General features: G+C 51.9%; 12 protein-coding genes across 12 annotated transcripts; 6 read left to right on the top strand and 6 right to left on the bottom strand.

The window, feature by feature from the left end:
- Positions 1-232: 232 nt before the first annotated feature.
- On the bottom strand, positions 233-2,266 carry EDD37DRAFT_634312 (methionine aminopeptidase 2-like protein). The gene is made up of 6 exons (XM_062816845.1): positions 2,196-2,266; positions 1,362-2,146; positions 1,039-1,302; positions 815-979; positions 675-761; positions 233-629 (listed from the first exon to the last, which is right to left on the bottom strand). The coding sequence occupies exons 1-6, from the start codon at positions 2,236-2,238 to the stop codon at positions 573-575; spliced, it is 1,401 nt and encodes a 466-aa protein (XP_062669183.1). The 5' UTR covers positions 2,239-2,266; the 3' UTR covers positions 233-572.
- Positions 2,267-2,406: 140 nt separating this feature from the next.
- On the top strand, positions 2,407-3,001 carry EDD37DRAFT_464661 (Mss4-like protein). Its single transcript, XM_062813008.1, has one exon. The coding sequence runs from the start codon at positions 2,453-2,455 to the stop codon at positions 2,894-2,896; it is 444 nt and encodes a 147-aa protein (XP_062669182.1). The 5' UTR covers positions 2,407-2,452; the 3' UTR covers positions 2,897-3,001.
- A 378-nt stretch (positions 3,002-3,379) lies between these two features.
- EDD37DRAFT_651467 (uncharacterized protein) lies at positions 3,380-4,573 on the top strand (the record flags this gene model as incomplete). The annotated part of the gene is made up of 1 exon (XM_062818358.1): positions 3,380-4,573. One exon carries the CDS (start codon positions 3,380-3,382, stop codon positions 4,571-4,573), a length of 1,194 nt encoding a protein of 397 aa, XP_062669181.1.
- A 216-nt stretch (positions 4,574-4,789) lies between these two features.
- Positions 4,790-7,136, bottom strand: EDD37DRAFT_464713 (uncharacterized protein). The gene is made up of 3 exons (XM_062813010.1): positions 6,443-7,136; positions 5,937-6,390; positions 4,790-5,887 (listed from the first exon to the last, which is right to left on the bottom strand). Exons 1-3 carry the CDS (start codon positions 6,896-6,898, stop codon positions 5,007-5,009), a joined length of 1,791 nt encoding a protein of 596 aa, XP_062669180.1. The 5' UTR covers positions 6,899-7,136; the 3' UTR covers positions 4,790-5,006.
- EDD37DRAFT_464712 (elongation factor EF-G) lies at positions 7,137-10,533 on the top strand. Its single transcript, XM_062813009.1, has one exon. The coding sequence runs from the start codon at positions 7,376-7,378 to the stop codon at positions 10,046-10,048; it is 2,673 nt and encodes an 890-aa protein (XP_062669179.1). The 5' UTR covers positions 7,137-7,375; the 3' UTR covers positions 10,049-10,533.
- A 122-nt stretch (positions 10,534-10,655) lies between these two features.
- Positions 10,656-11,653, top strand: EDD37DRAFT_658522 (uncharacterized protein; the record flags this gene model as incomplete). Its single annotated transcript, XM_062818981.1, has 2 exons — positions 10,656-11,276; positions 11,327-11,653. 2 exons carry the CDS (start codon positions 10,656-10,658, stop codon positions 11,651-11,653), a joined length of 948 nt encoding a protein of 315 aa, XP_062669178.1.
- Positions 11,654-11,809: 156 nt separating this feature from the next.
- EDD37DRAFT_634304 (uncharacterized protein) lies at positions 11,810-14,044 on the bottom strand. The gene has a single exon (XM_062816844.1). It carries the CDS (start codon positions 13,896-13,898, stop codon positions 12,015-12,017), a length of 1,884 nt encoding a protein of 627 aa, XP_062669177.1. The 5' UTR covers positions 13,899-14,044; the 3' UTR covers positions 11,810-12,014.
- Positions 14,045-14,674: 630 nt separating this feature from the next.
- EDD37DRAFT_682840 (protein phosphatase) lies at positions 14,675-17,394 on the top strand (the record flags this gene model as incomplete). The annotated part of the gene is made up of 2 exons (XM_062819817.1): positions 14,675-14,734; positions 14,788-17,394. 2 exons carry the CDS (start codon positions 14,675-14,677, stop codon positions 17,140-17,142), a joined length of 2,415 nt encoding a protein of 804 aa, XP_062669176.1. The 3' UTR covers positions 17,143-17,394.
- A 184-nt stretch (positions 17,395-17,578) lies between these two features.
- Positions 17,579-18,110, bottom strand: EDD37DRAFT_651461 (30S ribosomal protein S16; the record flags this gene model as incomplete). Its single annotated transcript, XM_062818357.1, has 2 exons — positions 17,579-17,686; positions 17,817-18,110. The coding sequence occupies 2 exons, from the start codon at positions 18,108-18,110 to the stop codon at positions 17,579-17,581; spliced, it is 402 nt and encodes a 133-aa protein (XP_062669175.1).
- Positions 18,111-18,248: 138 nt separating this feature from the next.
- On the top strand, positions 18,249-19,755 carry EDD37DRAFT_634294 (YjeF N-terminal domain-containing protein). The gene is made up of 4 exons (XM_062816843.1): positions 18,249-18,606; positions 18,757-18,868; positions 18,950-19,015; positions 19,072-19,755. The coding sequence occupies exons 1-4, from the start codon at positions 18,529-18,531 to the stop codon at positions 19,614-19,616; spliced, it is 801 nt and encodes a 266-aa protein (XP_062669174.1). The 5' UTR covers positions 18,249-18,528; the 3' UTR covers positions 19,617-19,755.
- EDD37DRAFT_634293 (DnaJ protein, subfamily B, member 4) lies at positions 19,756-21,548 on the bottom strand. Its single transcript, XM_062816842.1, has one exon. It carries the CDS (start codon positions 21,246-21,248, stop codon positions 20,130-20,132), a length of 1,119 nt encoding a protein of 372 aa, XP_062669173.1. The 5' UTR covers positions 21,249-21,548; the 3' UTR covers positions 19,756-20,129.
- A 148-nt stretch (positions 21,549-21,696) lies between these two features.
- EDD37DRAFT_464511 (uncharacterized protein) lies at positions 21,697-23,764 on the bottom strand. Its single transcript, XM_062813007.1, has 5 exons — positions 23,113-23,764; positions 22,910-23,061; positions 22,516-22,855; positions 22,214-22,453; positions 21,697-22,157 (listed from the first exon to the last, which is right to left on the bottom strand). The coding sequence occupies exons 1-5, from the start codon at positions 23,515-23,517 to the stop codon at positions 22,056-22,058; spliced, it is 1,239 nt and encodes a 412-aa protein (XP_062669172.1). The 5' UTR covers positions 23,518-23,764; the 3' UTR covers positions 21,697-22,055.
- Positions 23,765-23,986: the final 222 nt, after the last annotated feature.

The following is a 23,986-nucleotide window of genomic DNA, read 5'->3' as shown; positions in this document are numbered from 1 at the left end:
GCGGGGTGAGCGGCGTATAAATACTGCAACTTTGACATATTTATTTTTTCCGCGTTCAGTAAATGATTGACTGCAACATCAGTGTTGGACGAGTACGGTGCACTGTCCTCATCCCTCAGCGCTGGCCATTTTGCAGGAAACTACTCGCCGCTGAACATATCCCGTAACGAATTATATGCTGTCTCCCTACCAAAACCAGACGACTACGGCGCCTTGTGGTCTTAGCCACAGATTAGGTCTACCCACTCGATGGTATCCTGTTTCGAAGCATGTAGAATTCGCATGTCTAAGAAGATTACGTGAAGATCAAGGCATAATTGAATTTGACTCGATAACGAAGCTCGAAGTCGATCATACTGAAAGCAATACTGTACTAGTGTTGAAGGGAACGCATTGCTGTTGAAAGCAATGCAATCGTCTCAAAGTAATGCAGTCGTGTTGAAACCATGCATTCTTGTTTGACGCCATCAATTGTGTTGAAATGATGCGATCAATCGCGACCAACGCATGCAGTCGTGTTGAAGCTATGCACGCGTACTGGAGCTCTGCCTACAGAGTTGAAGGGGTTGGTCCTAATAGTCGGTACCTCGACTGAGCACCTCCTTGCACGACTCTCGGAGCAGGATTGTCTGCTATTCATCAGCAGATGGCCTAGTAAAGGGGAGGGAACATACATGTTCGAACTGGGCCGAGTAGGATCCTTTGACATCTGCGAGGGGTTGATAAGACTCGACTATCCCATTGCGTTCCAGGCAATTCAACTTCGCTTCATTAGTTATGATCTTCTGGCTTGATCCACGGACGGAAAACTTACGCCTGCCAGGTACCTTTCAAGGCCAAGACGAGCAAGATAGCGGTGGCAGAAAACAAGGGTTCCAAAGTTCTTCTTGATGGTCTTGTACAGACGGTTGGCGGAGACAAGAGGCAATGTCACCTGCTTTGGAGCGTCATGACTCAAGCCATAGCCATAAATTCCCTCCTATATGTGGCGTAAGTATTGAAACCCTGGCAAGCATACATGGAAGAGGCGATACTCACATCGTCAACTAGAACTCCACGTCCGGTAGTTCCAAACGTCTCAATGGCGAATACTTCGCCTTCTTCCATCTTGGTCTGGTCTGCATTCTTGACAAATGGTATCGACTTCCCGCCATGAATGCGGTAATGTTTGATGTCGTGGGCGCATAGACTCCTTACAGCCTTGACAGGGAATGTTTCACCGCGGATGTCAACCTCATAACTTTCCATGGCCTCTTGAATTGCAGCACTGACGTCGCAGATGCGGACATCAATACCAGCAGTCTGATAGGGTTGGTCAGCGCCGTGTTCGCATTGAAGGTCAAGTAGCTCCTTTAGCCTACCTGTATGCCGGCGTTGGTCGCGTCTTTAGCAGCGGCCAAAAGATTGTCGTACATAGGGTCAAAAGCCATGGTGAAGGCGCTATCGATAATCCAACCATTGATATGAACGCCGAAGTCCACCTTCATCACGTCACTCTGCTGCAAAACAATATCCCTTTGACCTGGATTGGGTGTATAATGAGCGACGCCATGATTGAGTGAAAGACCTGTGGGAAAACCCATTCCGGCCTTGAGACTGTCTCCAGGTTCGAGCCCAGCGTTACCGAGTAGCGCCCGGACGCCATCGTCGATACCCATAGCAATGTCCATCAGTGTTTGCCCAGGTTTGACATTCTGTTGAACCCAGTATCGTACCTGGCGATGCACTTCTGCTGCTTGTCGGTAGTCGCTTAGGAAAGTACTTCCTTGGACGACCTGGCGGTCGTTATAACGAAGCTCTTCAGCCGTCGTCCGAGCCGTGGCCGTGTGCACAGAGTCATATTCTTGCAGTTCCCCAGTTGTGTAGTTGGCTTGTGGAAACAGTTCAGAGACCGGCACTCTTGGAGGCGATGACTGCTTGGGCGCTGAAATGGTCTTCTTCTTCTTGTGCTTCTGCCGCTTCCTTTTGGGAGGGATGGTGGTTGATGCCGAAGTTGCTGGTGGTGAGAAACCAGTCACGTCGGCATCTTCGTCGTCGTCGCCATCATCTCCTTGCTCGCCTCCCGTGACACCGTCCCCATCTCTTGCAATGTGAACACCTCGTGCTTCTCCACCAGTTGGGTTGAGCATAGGCGAGGAGTCTGGACCTGCAGGAACTTAGCACGCAGCACCGGTGACGGGTCGGGATGGGTGTACCATTGTATCGAGGGATATCATCTCCATCGGTTTTGGATCCCATCTTGACATCGGGTTTCGTACACTTGCGATTGTAACAGAAGGCTGGTTGCGTGTTCAGGCGGAGGAGATGGACGTCGCTCACTGACGCCGCTCACGTGATTCTGGAGTTTGTTATGTTTGTAGGGTATGCTTTCTTATCCGATTTCTATCTACGACATCATTCTGACCTCCGTTCATACCTGCCACCTGTACTTCGGGTACCAAGACGGCACATCATGATCAAGGGAAGCTGTGCCTGCGGGCGCATTCAATATAGCACCGATGCTCAACCCCTGTCCATCAACGTTTGCCACTGCGGGACTTGCCAGCGGATCTCTGGTAGCGCATTCCTAGCGTTTGTAGATTTCCAAACTTCGCAGGTCACTTGGACTCAACAACCAGACAAATGGAGTTGCAGCGACATCGCAGGGCGTGGGTATTGCAAGATGTGTGGTTCAACCATGTCCATGATCTACCATTTTGAGAAAGAGCAGACGTACATCTGCTTGGGAACCGTTGTTGAAACTGATCACTCGCTACAACCTGGAGCACATATCTTCTTGAAAGACAAGGCGCCATGGTTCACAATAGCGGACGACGGGGCCAGAAGACGGGATACGTTCAGTCTTGAATTTGAAGAGAAAATTAAGAAGTGGAAAGCAGAGCAAACTCACGGTTGACTTCCAGACTCGTGGTTGAGGACTTCTCAGAGTTGTGGTTGACGAATACCATCTGAATGCAAACACTCAAGAGTCATACTTTCACCAAAGGCAAAGCAAAAAGCAAACCGTGTCAGGCGCTAAGGGTAGGGTTGTTGTATGAAAGGAGCGTGCTGGGTGCAATATTGTCGTTGAAGCAGGAGCACTCTACACGGCTATTGAGGATGCGTTATGCAAATGCATTCTGAGTGCCCGTCCAACAAACGAGGAATCATTCATTCACTTCTAGCTGACGGCCTCCACGCAGACAAGTCGCTATTCTGCCTCACCATCTTTGCCATTTCACTTATCCGTCACCTTCACTTTGTACATGCGCATTTGACTGGTATAGGTCCTCATCAACAGGTCCTCATTTTCCTTTTCACTTTCATACTTAAACAATCTCTCTTTCCTCCCTCTCTACAGACGTTCTGTCCATCTACATCTCTCGTTCAACATACAATCATGTCGGACGCTCCTCCAAACCCCCAACCGCCCCTGCTGGCTCTCAGAGACCGCAGACTCTTGCGTAATTCGGCGTCGTCCACCACGGTTTCGTCACTTCAAGATCAGTCGATGCCTTGGACAGCGTCTGCTGCTCTTCGCCAGACTAGCAACCCTGTCGTTGGAAGTCCACTACAACAATCCTTTCCAGCTTACCCAAATACATCCTCTGCTCCAAACACTCCCCAAATGCAGGATACACCGTCTCGCCCTGCTCGCGAGCAGCATGGCCGCAGACGAGGCGATACACGCTCCTCTTCGGTTCCATCAATCGTACGCCAACCATCAGGAAGCCAACACATGGTTCATGGCACCAGAGGCCCGTCCCGCACTCAACCTTCCTCCCACACCACAACACCTTATCGTCACTCTCCCACCAACTCAGGCACAGGTGGACCTGTCAAACCAAACCGTAACTCGGTCAAACATCTGACATGCTACTGGTGGCACAAGACATCTCGGTGCCGCCGCACGGATGAAGAATGTCTCTATGCCCACTGGGATACAGGAAGATACACCGACCCACCCAAGCAAGTCAACCCTGGTGAACCTGCTAAGGCTGGAAAGTCTCTCCAACGTGCCTTGCAGAAGAAAGAGGAAGACGAGAGACGCGGGGCGCACTTGATGCAGGCTCTGACCCACGTTCAGGGCAGTTCGACCGACGTTAGCTCCCGAGAGGTAACCCCACCAAACGGTCTAAACAGTCAGGCGTACGGCAGCTCCACAACACCATCCCCAGTGGCCGTTGGACCATTTGAGGAATTCAAATACAAGCTTGAAAACATCTGCGCTCAGGCTGAGGCGGGAATCCGCAGAGACTGGGTCCAGTCCGAGGCTGTCGAGGCGTTACAAATGGCAAATAGACAGTTGCAAGAGGAGAATGACTTCTTGAAGACGGAGCGACTCCAGCTGCTTGCCGACATCGATGAGCTGGGTGCCTACCATCGCAGCTTGCTTGCCGAACGTCAGGTTCTCCGCGACACCATTATGAGGATGCAATATCCGTACGGCCCACTCACCAGTCCATGGGGTGCTGTAAGACCCGGAGCCCACCAGCCCGATAACAACAACAATAATGACAACAGCGGCGCGCCTAGCGAGATTCAGAGCGACGAAGTCGAAAGCATGTTGAAGACCCTCGGCCCGGAATTCTAGAGAATTGACCAGCCACCCATTCTTAGCAGGTTCAGATACGTGCAATCTGCCCCTGCTTTGGATCAGTCGTCGACTTCGGAGGCATGGCATAGTGATGATGGTGATGAGGACCTGGGGCATGTGTCCGAGGAATCCTTCAAACCCAATGAGCGTGGTTCAGCACGATCTGATTCCGGTCTGTACAGAGTACAACGTAACTCACTCCGAAAGGATGGAGTGTGTTCTCTCCTTGTTTTGCCTTAATGTCCCCAACCAAAAGCAAACAGATCCAACATACAAAAAGCACTTGAACACTGTGGGAACTTTCCAGGCTGGCTACATTGCAGACAGCTTATAGGCTGACAATTCGGGGGAGCTTGGATAAAAAACAGACTGAATAATGCTAATTGCTTTGATATGGTCTTCGCTTCTACCATTCGTGCACTTATTGTGATTAAAACGTGCTTTGAGCCAGCCGACTTGCCGCATTCCTAGCATCGACACGATCATCATCCTCGTCTTCCTTGACACGATCCAAACTGGCAGCAGTGCCGCTTCTAGGCCTACCATTTGTCCCGGCCTCAGAGCCAGTACCATTCTCCTCCACCTCAGGTATAGTTCCCGGCCCAAAACTTCCACTCAGACTGCGAGTCATGGCGTCCCTGCTCCGTGGCACACCACTCCATGCATCGCCCTTGGCACCCTGGCTGCTGGCCTGACTGACTCTCCTCACCACAGGATGATTCTCTCGTCCGAGTCTGCTTAGACCACCTGTAGCATCGATCGCGCGCACATCAGGCCTGACGGACTCCAGTGTGGCCAGAGTCCTACGCTCCGCCTCAATTTGGCGCAGCACATATTCTCTCAGCGAAAACATGAAGTCGTTGGTAGTCCGGTCGAACCATCTGCGCTTCTCGAGCAGCAGATTCGACGTGACCCGCTGGGTCTTGGCCCGGAGGTAATTCTCTTGGCTGACAGCTTCATCAAGCGAGGATATCGCCTCGTCCACCTTGTCGCGTCGGACATTGGAACTGCTTTTGAGGCGTTGCACCGCGCTTTCTTTGCTGCGTCGGCCTGCTTCGGCTTGGACGAGCTCGCGCAGCAGGATATGTCGGTTGGTGAGTGTTTCTTTGACGATGAATGCGTCGTTGGAATGGTAGGTCAGCGAGTCGCCGAGGGTGGTGGCTTCAGCGGTTCCTTGCGCCGCGTGATAGTCGCCGCACGTCTGAATGATGCGGCCGAGTTTACGGTAGGCCGTGGAAAGACCGGAGTGCGTTTCTTGTACGTGCATCAGCGTCAATTTCTCGCCCAAGGAGGACTCGGCAAGACCGAGGGCTATGTGTTATTAGCATGAGGAGGAACCGTTTTTGGTGGGTATGCGTACCTCTTCTGGCTTTCACGACCTTCTCGAGCTTCTGACTTGTATCCAGAGAACCCAAGTAGAACATCTTCACCACGGGCCGGGCCTCGTGCAGCTCGGGTGTATCGTCGGGTGGAGGTGCGAATTGTTTCAGGACCTTCCGTCTCACCCCAGTGGCTGGCTGCTTCATTCTTACCACAGGCGAGTATCCAAAATCACTCTCCACAAAGAAAACCATCTCTTCATCGCGCATCAGCACGTCGTTGATGCAGACGGAGTTCAGCCATCTCTGTATGGAATTCTTGACACGGACTTCGTCCTCGTCGGTTCCAGCACCAGCGGATGTGATACTGGGAGGTACCGCAGGAACGAGCGCTTCAGGGTTCGCAGATATTAGGTGGTCGGCAAGCTTCACGAATTCAGAATGTGTTCGGCGGACATCTCGGAACTGAGTTGTTCGGAACTTGGGGAGATTGGTCTTCCACTGTTAGCATATCCCCTTGCGCATAGTTTGAAAGGTTGCAACATACATAAACATCAAAGCGAATGACTGGATCCTTCCGCCCAGTTCTTTCTAGAGCTGTGACCTTGGCCTGCAACCTGTACTGCGGTACAGGCCTCTGTGGTTTCGTGCTGTGGTATCTGGCAGCTTGAGGGCGCTGCTGAGCTTGACCGGTATATTGTTGACCTGATATTGGCGCCTGCCCATCCTCGCGAGCATGCTCCTCCCCTTCGTGCGCCCCCGGGATATGTTCACCTTCTACTTGCTGTGATGTCTCTGTGGGGCTGTCTGCACCAGGTGCTGCCAGATACGGAGTGCTTGGTAGACTATCTTGTGATTGACCGTATGAATGTCCTCGAGGGACGGGGGAATCTGGGGGACCGGTGGCTGCGGGATAGGTCCTGTCGGCGCGCGGAGATGAGGAGCCCCAAGGAGACGATCCGTGAAGAGCATCCGCTTCCGTGGGAATGGCGGAGTAGTCCATGTTCGTGGTCGAGGTTCTAAACAAAGAGGAGGCTTGCTGTGTTCGGGTGATGTCGACTAGGCGGGGAGATGGAGCATCCCCAAGCCAGACCACGGAGGTGGAGGCCGTGTAGGTGGACCGGTTGTATGTGGACAAGAATTGGAATGAACGACGTTCCTTTAAGTCCTGCACTGTTTCAGTATGTAGTTGATGCCTCTCCTGTATGGCCAGCGCATTGATATGGTGGTGACATTGGTGTCTCTCCGCAGCTGCTTGAGGGACGGAACTTCTTCAGCCTTGGCGCCGACATCGTCTTCGAGATTCTTGTCAACGACTTTTCGCCTTTGCGATATTTATACCTGCCATTCGAATTGTTCCTCTTTGATTGATTCTTTGACAGTCCTTCGCCTTTCATTCATTGATTCTGTTGCTTCATCATTTACCCTGGTTTATATGCGAGACTTCGCTGCTTTAAGATAGACACGGCGTCGAAAGGGAATGGTAGTCAGATATGGCCGAGTCCTTCGACACTCCACTCTAATCAGTTTGCTTCGCCCTACTCGACTCAACAGACTACCTTCTGGATACTACAGGGGCATCTCATCGTCATCTTGTCTCCAGAATGCTGCAACGACAGTGCAACACTCTCAAGATGCTTTACGTACTCGAAATATTGGCATCATAGCTCACATCGATGCTGGCAAGACCACGACCACTGAGCGTATGCTCTACTACAGTGGTCATACTCGAAGAATCGGCGATGTTGACGAAGGTTCGACGGTGACGGATTTTCTGCCTGCAGAAAGAGCTCGAGGGATCACCATTCAATCGGCAGCAATCACTTTTGAATGGCCCCCAGCAGACGTTGCTGTCCCCCCGATCGTTGGAGCAGGTGCTGATATCCAGCCAAAATCTCCTGTTTCCCATAATATCAACCTGATCGACACCCCCGGGCATGCAGACTTTACATTCGAGGTGCGGCGGTCATTAAGGATTCTGGACGGGGCCGTGTGCATTCTTGATGGCGTAGCTGGGGTCGAAGCCCAGACAGAGCAAGTTTGGGCACAGGCTGGTGAATGGAAGATCCCGCGGATAGCCTACATCAACAAGCTTGATCGTGATGGTGCGGCATTTGGTCGGACCGTTCGAGAGATCGGATCACGACTATCTGGATGGCCCGCTGTTTGCCAGATTCCATGGTTCGAAGGAGGAAAGGGTCGCTTTACGGGGGTTGGAGACGTCGTCAGCCTCGAAGGACTTTTGTATGAGCCCGGTGGGCACGGGAAATCATTCAAACGCCTGACACTCTTACAATTGGATCAACAGTATCCGGAGCTGGCAGATGAGTTGCGTCGAGCAAGGGTGGCTCTGGTTGAACTCCTCAGCGAACACGACGATGGGCTCGTCGAGGCATTCTTCAAAGCCGAAGAGGATCATCTAAACGTCACTTCTGCTCAGCTCCTACAAGCTCTACGTCGCTGTCTACTTGCCGACAACAGCAGAGTTATACCAGTCTTTGCTGGGGCGAGCTTTCGCAACATAGGAGTGCAACCTCTTCTAGACGCTATCAGCAATCTACTCCCTAGTCCAGTTGAACGACCTGATCCCGAGATCAGTCTCGGCTCTAGCTCTGGTAGATTGTCTCAGCTGATCGCAGGCGAGCTTGCTATGTCGAATGACAGTACAGGGAAGGCAAAGAAGAAAGGCCCAACTACAACCCCAATCGCGGTTGGAAACACTCTGCAAGGCTGTGCGCTAGCATTCAAGGTGGTCAACGACCCGCGCAGGGGCATCCTGGTATACATTCGTGTTTATTCAGGTTCGATCGAGCGTAATGCAATGTTGTATAACACAAACCTGCAGAATTCCGAGCGCGCTACCACTATACTACGGATGTACGCATCAGAATCGGTGCCTGTACAGACGCTAAACGCTGGTGAAATAGGCGTGATTGCAGGGTCCAAATTTGCCCGCACGGGGGATACTCTGATCTCTTACACTGGCAACAAAGCTACTCCTCCAGAACCTCTGAACAAGCTCCAGCTGAGGCCAATCAAAATTCCACCACCAGTCTTCTTCGCCGCCATCGAGCCGAACAGTCTGCGGGAGGAGAAGGACATGCATGAGAAGCTCTCTTTATTACTACGTGAAGATCCTAGCCTGCAGGTTTCTCAAGATGAAGATACTGGGCAAACTCAGATCAGTGGTATGGGAGAATTGCATCTCGAAATTGCCCAAGATAGGCTTGTCAATGAGATGAAGGCGAAAGCCAGGATGGGCAAGATCGCCATAGGCTATCGGGAGACACTTCCTGAGGCCTCGAAACCTATTACCAAGACATTGGATGGGGACCGTGTAGCCACCAAAGGTAAAGCAGGATGCACAGCCGTCGCAGAGCCGGTGCAAGAGACCAACGCGCCCGAGGATGTTTTCAGCTACGAACAAGATGGCAACATCATTGTGATCGAGACACCGACCCTGGATGACCGTGGACGACCGCTCGACGCAGACAATGAGTCCTTGCCACCGAACCTGAATCTCCCAGAAGTCCAACAAGCATATATCAATGGGGCCCTGGCAGCGCTGAGCCGTGGACCATCATATTCCTATCCCATGAGGGACACGAAAGTCACTCTTACACTGCGCCCTGAAGAACACACATTTGGTTCTGACACCACCTACGCGTCACTCACGTCTGCAGCCAGGCTTGCGACGATAGCTGCTTTCAAGGATGCAACGAAGTCGAACTCTTGCTCACTCATGGAACCCGTGATGAATGTCGACATCAACGTGGATGAAGCCAGTCTTGGTACGGTCATACAAGACATCTCTTCCAGTCGTGGCGGTCAAATAGTCTCTCTCGGAGACCAGGAGGATGAGGTAGCCGAACAAGGCTCTGGGGCTCGAAAAATTGATGTAACCAAGATTTACGCGCCAAAGGATCCTTTCGAGTCAGGGTCATCTGTGTCCGGAGAGCAGCATGACCGGGTGAGCTTTCAGAGGACCATCAAGGCGAAAGTACCCTTGAAAGAGATGGTAGGATATCTCAAGCACCTCAGAAGCATGACGGGCGGCAGAGGTACGTTCGTCATGAGCGTAGACCGATTCGAGAGGGTTACAGGTCCTCGGGAGAAAGCACTGATCGCCGAATTACGAGGCGGAGTGTCATAAGCTGTCAACCCACTGTCAGGATGAGGACCGCGTGTGGGAATCTGTAGAACGCTAGTATATTTACATAGCCCGTACCAACAGACACGTTTGAACCACACTTCTGGCTCCATTCTTGTGCACGAGACCATTCATTATATATTTCTATTTTATTTCTACGTGGTTGTTTCCTGGAGTATGCGGTGCTGACACGATATTGGGGAGGCTTCTGAGCAGCTGAGCACACGAACACACTTTCACCCCGCCTTGCGATCAACTGCACCGGCCACAACGCAGTCAATATGGCCTCCAAGGCAATGTGGGAGGTCGATCCAGAGACCAGGAGTAAAGTACGTTCGTCGCGAATAGGTGTTGATCCTGGGCTGTTCACTGACCGGCTTTCAGCTCGCACAGTTAGGAAAAAAGGAGGGTGCCGGTAATGACAGATGCTGCGACTGCGGTGCACCTTCACCACAATGGGTGCGTCCCTTCATATGCTTGTGCTTCAAACATTATCTTAACACATCGTCTGGGCTAGGCATCACCTAAATTCTCGACCTTCATCTGCCTGCAATGCGCCGGCACGCACCGTGGACTCGGTGTCCACGTCTCCTTCGTCCGATCCATCTCCATGGACGCCTTCAAACAGAACGAAATCCTACGAATGCAATACGGCGGTAACAAAGCATGGCAAAACTTCTACAACAAGAACTCGCCCATATCTTTCGATGAGTCTACCATCAAAGAGCGCTACGACAGCGAGATTGGAGAGGAGTGGAAAGAGAGACTGACCGCACAAGTCGAGGACCGCGAGTTCGACAAGGCAGCATTCCTCAAGGAGAGACAAGCCATCCTACAGAAACAAGCCAGTCGGACAGCAACGCCGGTCGGCGGAGTAAGAGGCAGCAGTGTAGGAAGTGGTCCTGGAGGCCGAACGGTATCACCTGCGCCGGGCAAGGCTGGCCTCACAGCCGAGCAGAAGGCACAAAATGAAGCATATTTCGCTCGCATGGGTGACGCCAATGCCTCGAGACCTGACAACTTGCCTCCAAGTCAGGGTGGAAAGTTCGCTGGTTTCGGTAGCGCGGCACCCGAGCCACGACAGTCGTCGGCCGGCGGTATCCCCAGTGCAGACGAGTTCTCGAAAGATCCTGTCGGCGCCCTGACGAAGGGGCTCGGCTGGTTCAGTGCCGCGGTCGGAAAGCAGGCCAAGATCGTGAACGACTCGTACATCCAGCCTACGGCCAAGAATGTAGGTCACAGCTTCTCCTCGAATGAACATCCGCTAACGATGATGAATAGATCGCATCGACCGACTTCGCCGCACAAGCACGACAGGCCGCGCTCGTAGCAGGCAAAACTGTCCAGAGTGGCGCGAAAGGCGCGGCGGACACCTTGACCAAGTTTGTCGAGGGCCAGGATGAACAGGCTAGCCGCGCTGCTGCGGCCAAGGGCGGGGAACCTGAGCGCAAGGACTTCTGGGATAGCTTTGGCGCTGGGGGTGGCGCCGGGGGTGGTGCTGGTGGTGCGTCCAAGTCTGGCGGCAGTCTTGGGACCAGTGCGATGAAAAAGCCTACGTCGGGACCTCAGACGAAGTCGAAGGAGGATGGCTGGGGAGACGACTGGTAGGGGGCTATGTCTGGCATCTGTCGGATACTATCATACACCGCGAAACAGGGGCGATATTGCATGAAAGGGAAAGATCTTGGTGTTCAGCCACGGATCGTGGTATCGTACATTTTGGTTAGCACGTCGTCACGCAATGAATGAATCTGCACAGTTTCTGCAAGAGAATGTCTGTCCTTGGCTGACTTTCTTCTTTATACGGCCTCGACGGGTATCTCACAAAATCGTCAGCGCAGCCACGCCTCATCAAGCGTTGTCTCATTAGCTGGCCATCGCTTGATAAGCTTCCAGGTGACCACAACGTCAACATGTCGCCTTTAATGACTCTCGCCTACTAGTCGTACACGGCATGACCCGAGAGGTCCTACCTCCCACCTCCACCACGCCACGAATCACCTCCTCGCCCTCTAAAGCCACCTCTCCCACGAATACCCGCGAGCCGATCCTGGCCAAGCTTGCCATACCCAAACTCTGGCCCCTTGTCGACCCATTCCTCGCGCTCCTTGTACCGTTCGAAAGAATAGCGCTTCATGCCTTCAGCTCCGCTGCGACCCATGTCTGCATAGCCCGGCCGTAGGCTGCGGAACATATCCGATCTCTCGGTCGCAGTGGCCTCCGAGACAGGTTTGTAGTACAGCTTCGGTTTGGTCGTAGTCGACTTGAAGAGCTCGTCCAGCGCTTTGAAGCCTCGGCCACTGTTGTTGTCCACCACCCCTGGATTCTTTGGGCCAGTAGGCGGAGCTCGACCACGATCTTGGTGCTCGTCTCGTCTTGGACCGCGTGGTATGAGTTCTGTACGATCAGGATGGACACCAGGGGCAATGGTCGCCGCCTTTGGTATGTCGACAGACATACGAGAACTTCGGCTTGGTTCGATAGGTGGTCGTGGTTTGCTACTGTCGATTTCCTGGAAGATCGCCTCGACTCCGTCCCCACCTTGCTCGTATACCACTTCGTACCGACGTCCACCTCCACCGCGACCGAAGCCGCCGCCGGTCTCGCTGTCAATCCAGGCTTGCACCTTGTCGTCGGGGATGTAGTCGATGAACAAGGATTCTCGCATGGCTTCGTCAGGAAAACGCGTGTCGTGCATTGCGGTACGGACGCGCGATGCTGCGGCAACAGAACTGAATGACACAAATGCGTGGGTGCGGATGCTGTCAAGATAGAAGATGCTGATGGGATCTTCGTCGTCAGTTGAGGATGGCGGTTTGGCCAGTGATACAATGTGGCTGCGTAGAGAGGGGATGTGAAGCGGTCTTTTAAAATTGCGGAGGTAGAGCGAGGAAGTCGCAGGATGTATGGCTGGCGGAACGTCTCGCTCGCCTGAGGGGTCTGGTGATCTTTGTGGTGATGTGGTCTGCATATGGTCGGCGTCTCTTGATGCGCCCTCGTTGAACTTCACGAGAGGCTCGGTGGTGGCACTCACTTGCTCATTGATGCCTTCAACGGTGTTCCCGTCCGTTTCGTTCCGAATTTCTTTCGCTACTTGAGTATTTGCTTTCATTTCGTCCAAGGCGCGGATCTCTTCGGCCTTCAAGTCATCTGCGGTAGTACTGAGCCGCGCTTTCTTGCGCGCCACTTCCTCGGAGGTCGGCACCGGTGTAGCACTTCTTTTTCTCCTCTTCTTCTGGTCTTCCACGTCACTCGGAGTGACCTGCGACGAAGTACTTATGTCGTGTTGCTGTGCAGACCGCGGCGCATCTTGCTGTACCGAGCTATTGGCGCCGCCGTCGTCCACCGCCTGGGTATGCTGATCTGTTGACTCTACCAATTCTGACGTCGTTGCTTGCACCTTCTTTTCGACATTGGCGGGTTCTGGTTCAAGCAGCGCATCGCTGGCGACCGCAGGTTGGACTGTCGGCTCTGCGTCTAGGTCTTCTTTCGAATTGAGGTGAGTTTCTTCGGCTTCTTTGCGCAGTTCTGCGGGTTCATTCTCTTCGACCACAACCTTCGAAGATTTGCCTACGGCCTCTTTACCTCCATCAACGTGCTCCGCATCGTCAACACTGGTATCCTTCGTCTCGTTATGCGTCTCGTCACTGTGGCCGTTGGCTGATGTAACCTTCAGGTCAACCTCGTGGACAGGGCCATTTTCGGTCAAGGTTTGTTGGGCCGTGTCACCAGCTTCGTGCTCTTCAAGTTTGTCGATATATTGTTGCTTCAATTTGAGGCCTGTGAGAGGGATGCCGCGTGCCTTGCACTCCTCCTTAAGGTCGGCAACCTTTAGTTTGGCCCAGTCTGTCATTTTGGCTGAGTCGCATATGATTTAGTCGATGGGGGTTATTAGCTGCGTGTCCACATAAGTGATAGAGCCATCAGGGTATGCGCTGAAAGAAACAATTTCGGTCAACTATTCAATAGTGAAACTGCGACGCGAAAGAGACAAATGCGACAAACACTTCAGTGAGGAGAACAAACACGCGCCGTGAACGGACCGCTAGATTGGCGATCACGTGCTACAAGAATGCTTTCAAGGGATGCCCTAGGTGAGGAGTCATTCTGCTGGCTGTTGTTTAGAGCCTGTTGTTAGGATACCGGCGAGACGCCCTGTCCAGCATCTACTAGTACGCTCTCTGTATATGTATTGGAAGGGTTTGCCTTGATGTTATTTCGGAGTTCTTCGCCCACAACGACATAGCATTAGGCTTCAACACGGGACGGCCATCAGGTCTACTGTATACACCTCGCAGCTGGGAGTAGAGGCACGCGAACCCACTGGATCTCAAACTTATATCGTTGATGAGTTCCCTGTCAGACAGTGCCATATTCCTGAAAACAGCCTCCCTATGCACAGAAACACAAAGGAGGGTTGAAAACGAGGGCGGCGAAATACCGAGGCGCAAGGCTGAATCGTGCTACGTCACAAGGCTGCGATGTGCATCTGAAAGTTGCAGTTATTAGTGATTCACCAGTGGCACCTGCGACTATTTCAATTTTGCTGCTTGTTTTGTCTTTTCACAACTGCGACTTTCCTTTAGACGTTCTCTCGTCGATGATTCCTTTCTCGGGCATATCGTCAAGATGAGTGGTTCGGCGCCGGAGTTCAAGCTGAGCGCAACGCTCAAAGGCCATCAGAGCGATGTATGGTCTCTCAGATGTCTTCCTCGCGTCCATCACCTAACTTGTGCAATCAGGTCCGAGGTGTCCTCCTACCAGACCCCTCCTTTGCCGCAACAGCATCTCGCGATGGCACAACCAAGGTCTGGAAGCGGACGTCCACAACTCCGCCGAGCTACGATCCATCGGAATCGTCCCAAGGAGCACAATTCAAGACATGCTTAGCATACGTGCCACCCTCGAAAGAATTCCAGGATGGTCTCATTCTCTCCGCTGGACAAGATGCCCTCATCGAGGCAAGACAGCCCACCTCCACAGCAGAAGTAAATGCCGATGCGATCATGGTGGGCCACAGTCATCAAGTCTGTTCTCTAGATGTCTGCGCCGAAGCCAATTACTTCGTGAGTGGAAGCTGGGATAGCACAGCAAAAGTATGGGAGATTGGCAGATGGGAGGTTGCATTCGATTTACCAGGTCATACTGCCACTGTTTGGTCAGTCCTCGCATACGACCGAGAAACCATCCTCACTGGCTGCGCCGATCGAGCCATTAGAGTCTTCGATGTCCGTGGAAAGATGCTTCGGTCCTGGGATGGGAAAGATATCGTCCGTGCACTGACGAAGCTGCCAAAGGGAAATTCTACAGGGGCAGAAATTGCTTCAGCTTCCAACGATGGAGTGATCCGGTTATGGACCTTGAAAGGTGATCTCGTTGCCGAACTGTTTGGCCACGAAGCCTTCATCTACTCACTAGCTATTCTACCTTCTGGTGAGATTGTCAGTTCTGGAGAGGATCGCTCAGTACGGATATGGCAAGGGACGAATTGTGTTCAGGTCATAACACTGCCTGCCATTTCTGTGTGGACCGTCTCTACATCTCCTAACGGCGACATCATTGTTGGATCGAGTGACAAGCTCGCACGGATATTTACCCGGGACCCAGAGAGGACGGCAGATGCAGAGAGTCTGGCACAATTCGAAGAATCAGTAAAAGCATCAAGCATACCACAACAACAAGTCGGCCAGGTTAACATGACCGATCTACCGGGCCCAGAATTTCTCCAACGCAAGTCTGGTACGAAAGAGGGTCAAAGTCAAATCGTCAAGGAAAGCGATGGCAGCGCATCCCTGTATCAGTGGTCGATGTCCCAACAGTCATGGATCAAAATCGGTCAGGTCGTGGATTCTACCTCGTCAGGTGGCAATAAGACGGCCTACAACGGAAAGGAGTATGATTATGTCTTCGACATCGACATTGAGGACGGCAAACCTCCGCTCAAGCTGCCGTATAACGTCACAGTAAACCCATACGATGCGGCCACGAAATTCCTGCAGGACAACGAATTACCCATGACATACCTCGAAGAGACCGCCAATTTTATCATCAAGAACACGCAAGGTGCGACCTTGGGACAGTCACAGCCTGTCGGAGCTGATCCATGGGGCACCGAGAACAGATATCGACCCGGTGAAGTTCCTACCTCGTCATACCAGCCACCTCCAGCTCCAGCCAAACAAACCTTGCCCCAGAAGGAGTATCTCCCCGTAGTTATAGGAAAACCAGCGGCGGCGATGGCTCAGATCTCTAAGAAGAACGCCGAGTACGGCGGAAGTGAGATGGTTGTTTCGGAAGACGAGATCAAAACATTGTCGGCAGTGGCTCAGCAGTTGGAAAAATACAATTTCCAAGGCAAGCCGTCGCTGGCCAGCTCTTCAGAACTTCAAGAGGCGGTGTCAATACTGATACGGGTTGGGACGCACTGGCAACCTCCCGCAAATCGACTGGCTGGCCTGGATCTCCTGCGTTTCATTGCCGCCGCCGCGAAAGAGTTCCCTGTCGCTGATGCCGACGGCGTCGATGTCGTTGCAAGTATATTAGGAAGCGGCATTTTCGACGCTGACTTTGTTCGTTCCAACAACAAACTTGCCATGATTGCGATGCGCTTTTACTCCAACCTTCTCTACACCTCTGGCAATGGCAGGGAGCTTGTGCGGGAACATCTTGAGAGCATCCTGGAAAGTCTGAAACCGTTGTCAGCCATCGTGACGACTGACGTCTCTGTTGCTGTGGCTCTTACAACACTCTATCTCAACATCGCCGTACTCATTACTAGCGACAAGAGCAGCAACTCCGATGCCAACGCCAACTATGGCCTATCTTTAGTGGAGGAATTGTCTCAGGTCTTGGCTGCGTTTCCTGCTGTCAACCATACCGCATCTGCGGCTCCTTCAGCGCAGTCAACTGAACCTGCGTACCGGACCACAGTTGCACTTGGAACGATATTGGTCGGATTAAAACATGCAGCGCTCACATCAGCTGCAAAGGACATCTTTGATGTACCGAATGCTCTGGCCCATTTACGCAGCAAGAAGTACTTGGAGGAACCGAGGTTCAAGACGGTGGTGAGCGAGATTCAGGCTGCTCTGCGGTGATGCTTCTGCCAGAATCGACAGTGTGAATAGCGATCTGGTTAACGTCAACTGAGTTGATACGATGACCGGTTGGCGTTGGCTTCCGCCATCGTCTAGTTGAGAGTATCTTTGCGATCTGAACAAGGCGTACTGAGCACACACATCTCATGCCGCGAAAGCATCTTTATTTGCAGATTTGAAAAGGACACTGGCAAAAGAAAAGCATAGCAAGGCGGGTAGAACGGTATCATGAGATCATGAGACATGATTTATCTTTGTAGACAGGAAAACCGGGCACTTGCACGGCGCCCCTGCTTGGTAAGATAGTACCCAAACATCGCCTTCGTTCTGTATGTTGTACTTTGTCAATATTGTACATGCTTTCCCGGCAGGACTTTTCGAAGCCTCCAATCCAAACGCCAACGCTATGCTACAAAAAAAGCTGCAACTCGAACAGTCAATTCGTTAATGCGTCCGCTGGAGGAGATTTCGAGGCTGGAGGTTGTATCGTCGGTGAAGTATTTTGCTGTTTCGTCGTCGAGGGTTTCGGTTCGATCAAACCAATCTAGAAACGCCCATCAGCATCAATTCCTCGCACGTAGTACATCCGCCAATGAAGACTACACGACCACACTCGATCGAGTAGACGATCTCGACAGTCATGAGAAGCACAAGCACATTCGATCAAGACTTACCAAATGTAATAACTTTGCGACCGGCTCCGTCGGCTGCGCACCCACACCCAACCAGTATTTCGTCCTCAAGCTGTCGAGCTGGATATCTTTGAACTTCTTGGGGACGAACTTCTCGCCGTGCGGCAGGAATTCGGGCGTATCTGGGGTCGCGAGCGGTAATTGAGGGATCGGATTGTACGTGCCCAGTACTTCGATTGGTTTCTTGCCGCGTGCGGATTTGGCCTGCGCCAGGACGATGTTGTAGACGGGCTTGCGTTTGGTGCCGAAGCGGGCAAGGCGGATGCGGAGGACCATGGTGGGCGATACTGCTCTCGACTGGCGTGAATATATACTGATGTTGTCGCGAATGTAGCTGGAACGAATGTATGTGGATTGAAGATGAGCAGGAAGACAGCCTTTTGCGGCCAAATTGTTTGAAGAGCTTTGATTGGTGGAAGGAGAACAGTGTTAAAGCGGCGATGATGTATGACGATATGCTTGATGCATGATCGAGTCCTCAGCTCGTCGATGATGAGCATTGCATTACAACAGGCCTAGTATCACGAAAATCACGACAATTTCTGGAAAGCCTTCTCAATCGGTCTACCATACTACTTGATCGCCGGCCCGTTTGATCGACGCCGTGCTGTTTACTGCTTTGACTTAGCTGCTCTGGTGACTTGGAGAACTGACTATCTGAGTGCATCTGTCAACCACGCTTGGTACACATTTTATGCTTCGAAGTATCCTTCCAAAAAGGACTATCAGACCACTGCTCACGGCGAGGAGCTTCTCCAAAATGGCGCTCAAGGTAAGTTCACCCTTGTTCTCGGCGAGTCTGGCATCAAAAGCACTCGAGACCCTTCGGGATCTACGCTGTACCGTTCTGCCATGGGTCCTGCCAACGACCATTGCCGTTGCGTTCACTGGTTACTAATGACTTGCTTCGCGATGGTAACAGACTCTTGGACCAAAAGCTGCCGCCGACCTAGACAAGGAGCTCATGAGCGAGGATGGAGGCTTCACAATCGACCAATTGATGGAGTTGGCTGGACTGAGCGTATCAGAGGCCGGTATGACTCACCGACCTGCCCTCTACAACGTCAACATTTCATTCCAGAGCTAGGAAAGTGGTTAGCGCTGACGATGAACAGTCTACAAAGTGCACCCACCCTCCAAAGGAAAAAACGTCCTCATTGCCTGCGGGCCGGGGAACAACGGTACGCTCTAGTGCATATCGTCTGTCAATATCCATCTCCATCTAACCCCGGTTCAGGAGGTGACGGCCTTGTCTGCGCCCGTCATCTATATCACTTCGGCTACACCCCAACAATCTACTACCCGAGACCAACCAACGCGGCCATCTTCACAGGCTTGACGAAACAGCTAAACCACCTACACATCCCGTTCCTCAAGGACAACGAGGACTTTACATCCGCACTATCCCAAACGGACTTCATCGTCGATGCCCTCTTCGGCTTCAGCTTCAAGCCACCCGTCCGTGAGCCCTTTGACGCTATTTTGCAAGGCATCATCGACAGCAAAAAGCCTGTCCTGGCAGTTGACACGCCCTCATCTTGGAATGTGGATGATGGACCGCCAGAAAAGGGCCAGGTTGGTCACGACTTTATGCCGGAGTACTTGATCAGTCTGACTGCCGCGAAACCGTCGGTCAAGTTTTATAAAGGTAAACGACATTTCATCGGTGGTCGGTTCTTGTCGCAGGACGTGGCGAATAAGTATGGCCTTGATGTGCCGGATTATCAGGGCGTGGATCAGATTGTGGAGGTGCCGGTTGATGCTTCGATCGAGAAGTTATAGTACCTCGGAGTAGTAGGGGTCGAGATTGATACAAGTACAACAGGCACGAAAGCAGGCAGAGTCAGAAGGCTTTTGTGCAGGGTAGATAACACATGAACGACATGCAAAAATTGATGATATCCATGGAACACAATTGGAAACATGATTGAAAATGTAGAACATGCAAAGCACTTCATTGTAAGCTATTGGTGAACTGTTTTATTTCGACATCTCGGCTATCATCATTCTCCTGACGAGGATACCAGCAGCGCGCATATGGTCCAATAACTCTGTGGACAACAGCACATCATAAGCCACCCATGATCAACCCCTTACGCCATTAAACTTTCCTTTCCCTGCATCGAATAGACTGTATGCATTCCATATCCAGAGTAAAACGCCCTGCATGGACGCGACGTCCTCTGTCCTTCATAAATCGTCTCAAACCCTGGATCGTCATCGACCATTGAGTCGCTGAAAACGCCGATCCTTGTCGATAAAACTCCTTTTTCTTCTGTGCACACTCCAACAGTTTTAAGGAAGTGCTTCTTTGATCTTGGCCTTCTGTGCTGCCGTCAACGACTTCGGAAAGTTGACCTTGACCTGGACGATAAAGTCGCCGCGCTCGCCTGGTTTCTTGCTTAGAGGCATACCCAGACCAGGGAATCTCTCCTCGTATCCGGGCTGAGTTGGTCCGGAACCTGACACGCTCAACTGCTTGCCGTCAATGGTCGTGACGGTCTTCTTCCAACCCGTCAGTGCTTCTTTGAGGTCCAACTCGATCGTGGTCTTGACATCATCGCCGTCCCGGATGAGTGTTGCATGAGGCTTCTCGGTGACGATGAAGTGTAGATCTTGAGTGCCTCCTTCCTCCTGATCGCCCACACCAGAAAACTTGATCTTTGAGCCAGCTTTCAATCCAGGTTTGATGTCCATCTCCAAGATCTTATCTTCTGTGGTCCGTTGTCCCTGTGCGTTGAATGTCTTCCTCTTGATCTTCATCTTCTTGTGTGCACCTTTATACATCTCCTCCAGACTGACGGGTAATTGTCGTTCGACGACGGAGACTTCTGGTGTTTGAGGTCGAGGTTGTCGTGAACTGAATCCTGTGGTGCTCCTCCTAGTACCGCCTCCTGGTCTCCCACCTGCACCACCGAATGCGCCGCCGAATAAGTTGAAGATATCCTCATCTTCTCCTCCTGCTCCACCACCGCGTGCAAAACTCGAAAAGATGTCATTGGGATCGGAGAAGCTGAATCCTGAACCACCACCGTTGGTACTGAAGTGGAAGCTTCTCGTGCCACCACCACCCCCTCCTCCTGGCATTCCACTAAAGTTGAATCCGCTTGGCATTCCTCCGAAACCACCACCGCCAGGCATACCATCCATACCCTCGGCACCTGGCGGTGGGGCTTGACCTCCTCTTAGCAAGAATTCCAGGCCATATTGATCATACACCTTCCTTTTCTCCGGATCCGAAAGAACTTCGTATGCTTGTGAGACCTCCTTGAATTTTTCTGAAGCGTTGGGACTGTCTTTGTTCTTGTCCGGATGCCATTTTAATGCGGCTTTGCGGTATGCTTTCTTGATTTCTTCTTGTGTAGCAGTAGGAGATACCGAGAGGGCATCGTAGAGTTTTGTTTCCGCTACCATGATGTTTCGTGTGTGTTATGTGATTGGTCGTGATCGAGGTTGAGTGTGAAAGGTACTTTTGAGTTGTGAGAGAACAATGAAAGAGAGGTTGAGTGATATTAAATGCCAGGACAAGGCTGGATTGACGGAAAGGAAGGCCGGTTATTCCTGCGAGAATTTTGGTCGCGTGGAGCAATGGAAGGCTCGAGAGCGATGTTCCAATGCGTTCAATGTGTCTGCATGAACATGTGCTGAATGCAAGGAATCGTACCTAAGAGAGATCAGGTTATGGTGAGGACTGGTGACTTCCCATGGAATACAATGACCTGCGGAACTGGGAGTTTGCTGGAAGGGAAACTGCGTCATTGGGGCACCAGTGGAATGACCGAAGCGCCCAGAACCTTCCAACACGCTAAGCCCCGGCGAGGCTGAAGATTGTACTTTAGTTAAAGCAGGCTACATCGAGGCTTACCATGGGGAAGCATTTAGATTGTGCAACTGGCTTTGACCTCCAAAATTTTGGGACTGTCTTCACCGCATCAACTGTCCGCCTGGTAATACGCACTACCATTAGATGCCCCTATACATGCTTCTCCAGCCAACGCACCTCCAGAATCTGGCAAGGCTGTATCACGTGCAAGGCTGTCGTTAGGGTGCCAATCACAGCGAGCTCTAGAAAAAAGGGGGAGAGTTGATGGAGTTGAGTAATAATCAATTACTTCTTGTAAAAGTATTCGCAGTCAGTTTCTCATCAAGTACATTCGTGTCGTCGATATCGTAAGTATCATTATCCACATGCTCTTTCGCTTCCACGCGGCCCTCCATCTTTCAGTGCTTACCCTTGGAGAGCGTTGTCCACTTCTCAGCTTCCGCCACAGCATGAAGCTGTTCATTTGTGGGCATATTGACAATCATGAGGTACAAAACATGCTGTTGGCAGATGATGTTAGCACACGTTCGGACGGCGCTGTTCATGGGTCGCATACCTCTGACAACAGTTTCTTCTTGAAACCACCATTGCTACTCTTTGGCGTCCGCCCTGCCGCAATATCCTCCTTTGCCTCTCGCTCTTTGCGTTCACGCTTCTTGTTATCCTTGCTTATTGCGCCACCTGTCAAGACACAAAGAGGCCCTCCCTTGTTGACGGGATGATTGGGGTCGGCAAACCGGGATGAGAACTCTTTCTTCGGCATGACGTTCAGGACTGAATCAGGATGGGTGGCTTCCTATATCTCATCATCAGCATCAATTCGTGCATCACCCGCAGCTTGGGTAAGGGCGAACTGACAAACTTGGCCTGCGCTCGACGATCACCATAATCTCCCACAAACGCCTTAGCTTTGATAAAGGCGTTCTGCTTCTGCTCGTGTCCGGCAGATTCCAGGTAAGGAAAGGTCAAAGGCACGGCCTCTGGCATTTCGGTCTCTCCATTCGTTGCACCGGCTGCAGAGCTAAATCTGCTGCCTGTTCCACCGTGCTCTTGAACAGCGACGGCTTTTGCCGTGGCCGTGTCAACGTCGATCACCTCATACGCGTTGGTGGAATTCGGGTTGTACGTCATGATCAGGGCATAGAGGCCTCTTGGTTTGAAGAGCCTCTCGTTCATTTCGAAGAGATAGTCGTTTGTTCTGCGACCCCGAAGTCAGTCTGCAGGCAACCTCTATGGGATATTCCAGACTTACTTGTGCGTAACATACATCCTCCTTCCCGCCTCGAGTGTTGCATGAACCAAGACTCCTGCAATATCAACCAGCGGGTTCGAACCCATCATCGCGGTAGCCGCAAGCACTCCTCCAGCGACAGGAAGATTTGCAACGAAAAAAAGGCTTTGTTTCTTTGTTGGAAAATTAGCACTCTGTACTCATGGTCCCCAAGCCCTGCTTACCTTGATAGCAGCGTCAAATCCTCCGAGAAAGTGCATGAACACCTGCTGATCGATTCCACAATTGGCAAGGTCTGGAGCGTACGCCCTAATGAACCCACGAGTCTTGCTCTGCGGTCTGCGTTGAGGAATGATCACTGCCGCTGGAAGACGCCCTATGACTTGGGAGAATGACGGTGGAGGTACGCCGTCCTGATCGAAGATGTTGTCATGTCCTGCAGCATCTGTGTGGTGCCCATTGACTGGGCCAAGCTGATCTTGGACATCGTCGCACATCCAGGCATGTTCTTCGTCGTCATCGTCGCCATTGTGGGCAGCATGTCCGTTTTTCTTTTCTTTGTGGGCAGCAATGGCCTCCGTTGTGATACCGATCAGGCCTGTAACTGCAATTGAGATTGGCCCCCGCATCGTGATATACTGTTCTGGCTTGGGGTTGGATTTGGAGATTGGGAGTGATCGTGATGAAGATGGTACTTTTCGACGCACAGCGATGCTTGTTGTAACTTGATCGGTTTAGACCTGAAGCTGAAGGTTGCGGAGTGTGACAGAGGGAAAGTCCTAAACAGCGATATGGAAACGAGAAGATGAAAGGTGATGATGCGTTAGGGTAGGTGTATCTAGGACATGTTATAAATTCACTGAATAGAGGTACAGCCACCAACTATCACCACGGCTGATATCGTCACTGCTCTCAATCACGTCCAACCACAGTTGGGACATTCCGCGAGAGACTGTGAACCTCGCGAACCATCTTCAACGAGGGCCGTTTCGCGAGATATCTTGGAAAAGCGATACACAATTGACGTGCATCTGTAGACCGTCGTTCATCAACTCACACTCGGTAGTTGTAGCGTCGATCGCGCTACTGTAGGTCTTG

Source organism: Exophiala viscosa (assembly GCF_022695815.1).
Source record: "Exophiala viscosa unplaced genomic scaffold EDD37scaffold_7, whole genome shotgun sequence".
NCBI classification, from domain to species: domain Eukaryota; kingdom Fungi; phylum Ascomycota; class Eurotiomycetes; order Chaetothyriales; family Herpotrichiellaceae; genus Exophiala; species Exophiala viscosa.
Note: the sequence above shows the minus strand (reverse complement) of the source record. Positions and strands in the feature narration are given on the sequence as shown.

Bases quoted from the DNA above. Each gene is read 5' to 3' on its own strand.
- EDD37DRAFT_634293 (XM_062816842.1), bottom strand. From the start codon at position 21,248: ATGGTAGCGGAAACAAAACTCTACGATGCCCTCTCGGTATCTCCTACT.
- EDD37DRAFT_464511 (XM_062813007.1), bottom strand. From the start codon at position 23,517: ATGCGGGGGCCAATCTCAATTGCAGTTACAGGCCTGATCGGTATCACA. The intron at 23,062-23,112 runs GTAAGCAGGGCT...TTTCCAACAAAG, and splicing joins GATTTGACGCTGCTATCAAG to AAACAAAGCCTTTTTTTCGT. The intron at 22,158-22,213 runs GTATGCGACCCA...ATCTGCCAACAG, and splicing joins AGAAGAAACTGTTGTCAGAG to CATGTTTTGTACCTCATGAT.
- EDD37DRAFT_464713 (XM_062813010.1), bottom strand. From the start codon at position 6,898: ATGGACTACTCCGCCATTCCCACGGAAGCGGATGCTCTTCACGGATCG. The intron at 6,391-6,442 runs GTATGTTGCAAC...TAACAGTGGAAG, and splicing joins TCATTCGCTTTGATGTTTAT to ACCAATCTCCCCAAGTTCCG. The intron at 5,888-5,936 runs GTACGCATACCC...AATAACACATAG, and splicing joins GGTCGTGAAAGCCAGAAGAG to CCCTCGGTCTTGCCGAGTCC.
- EDD37DRAFT_634304 (XM_062816844.1), bottom strand. From the start codon at position 13,898: ATGACAGACTGGGCCAAACTAAAGGTTGCCGACCTTAAGGAGGAGTGC.
- EDD37DRAFT_464661 (XM_062813008.1), top strand. From the start codon at position 2,453: ATGATCAAGGGAAGCTGTGCCTGCGGGCGCATTCAATATAGCACCGAT.
- EDD37DRAFT_634312 (XM_062816845.1), bottom strand. From the start codon at position 2,238: ATGGGATCCAAAACCGATGGAGATGATATCCCTCGATACAATG. The intron at 1,303-1,361 runs GTAGGCTAAAGG...CAACCCTATCAG, and splicing joins CGACCAACGCCGGCATACAG to ACTGCTGGTATTGATGTCCG. The intron at 762-814 runs GTAAGTTTTCCG...AATGAAGCGAAG, and splicing joins TTGAAAGGTACCTGGCAGGC to TTGAATTGCCTGGAACGCAA.
- EDD37DRAFT_464712 (XM_062813009.1), top strand. From the start codon at position 7,376: ATGGTAGTCAGATATGGCCGAGTCCTTCGACACTCCACTCTAATCAGT.
- EDD37DRAFT_634294 (XM_062816843.1), top strand. From the start codon at position 18,529: ATGCTTCGAAGTATCCTTCCAAAAAGGACTATCAGACCACTGCTCACG. The intron at 18,869-18,949 runs GTATGACTCACC...GACGATGAACAG, and splicing joins ACTGAGCGTATCAGAGGCCG to TCTACAAAGTGCACCCACCC. The intron at 19,016-19,071 runs GTACGCTCTAGT...ACCCCGGTTCAG, and splicing joins CTGCGGGCCGGGGAACAACG to GAGGTGACGGCCTTGTCTGC.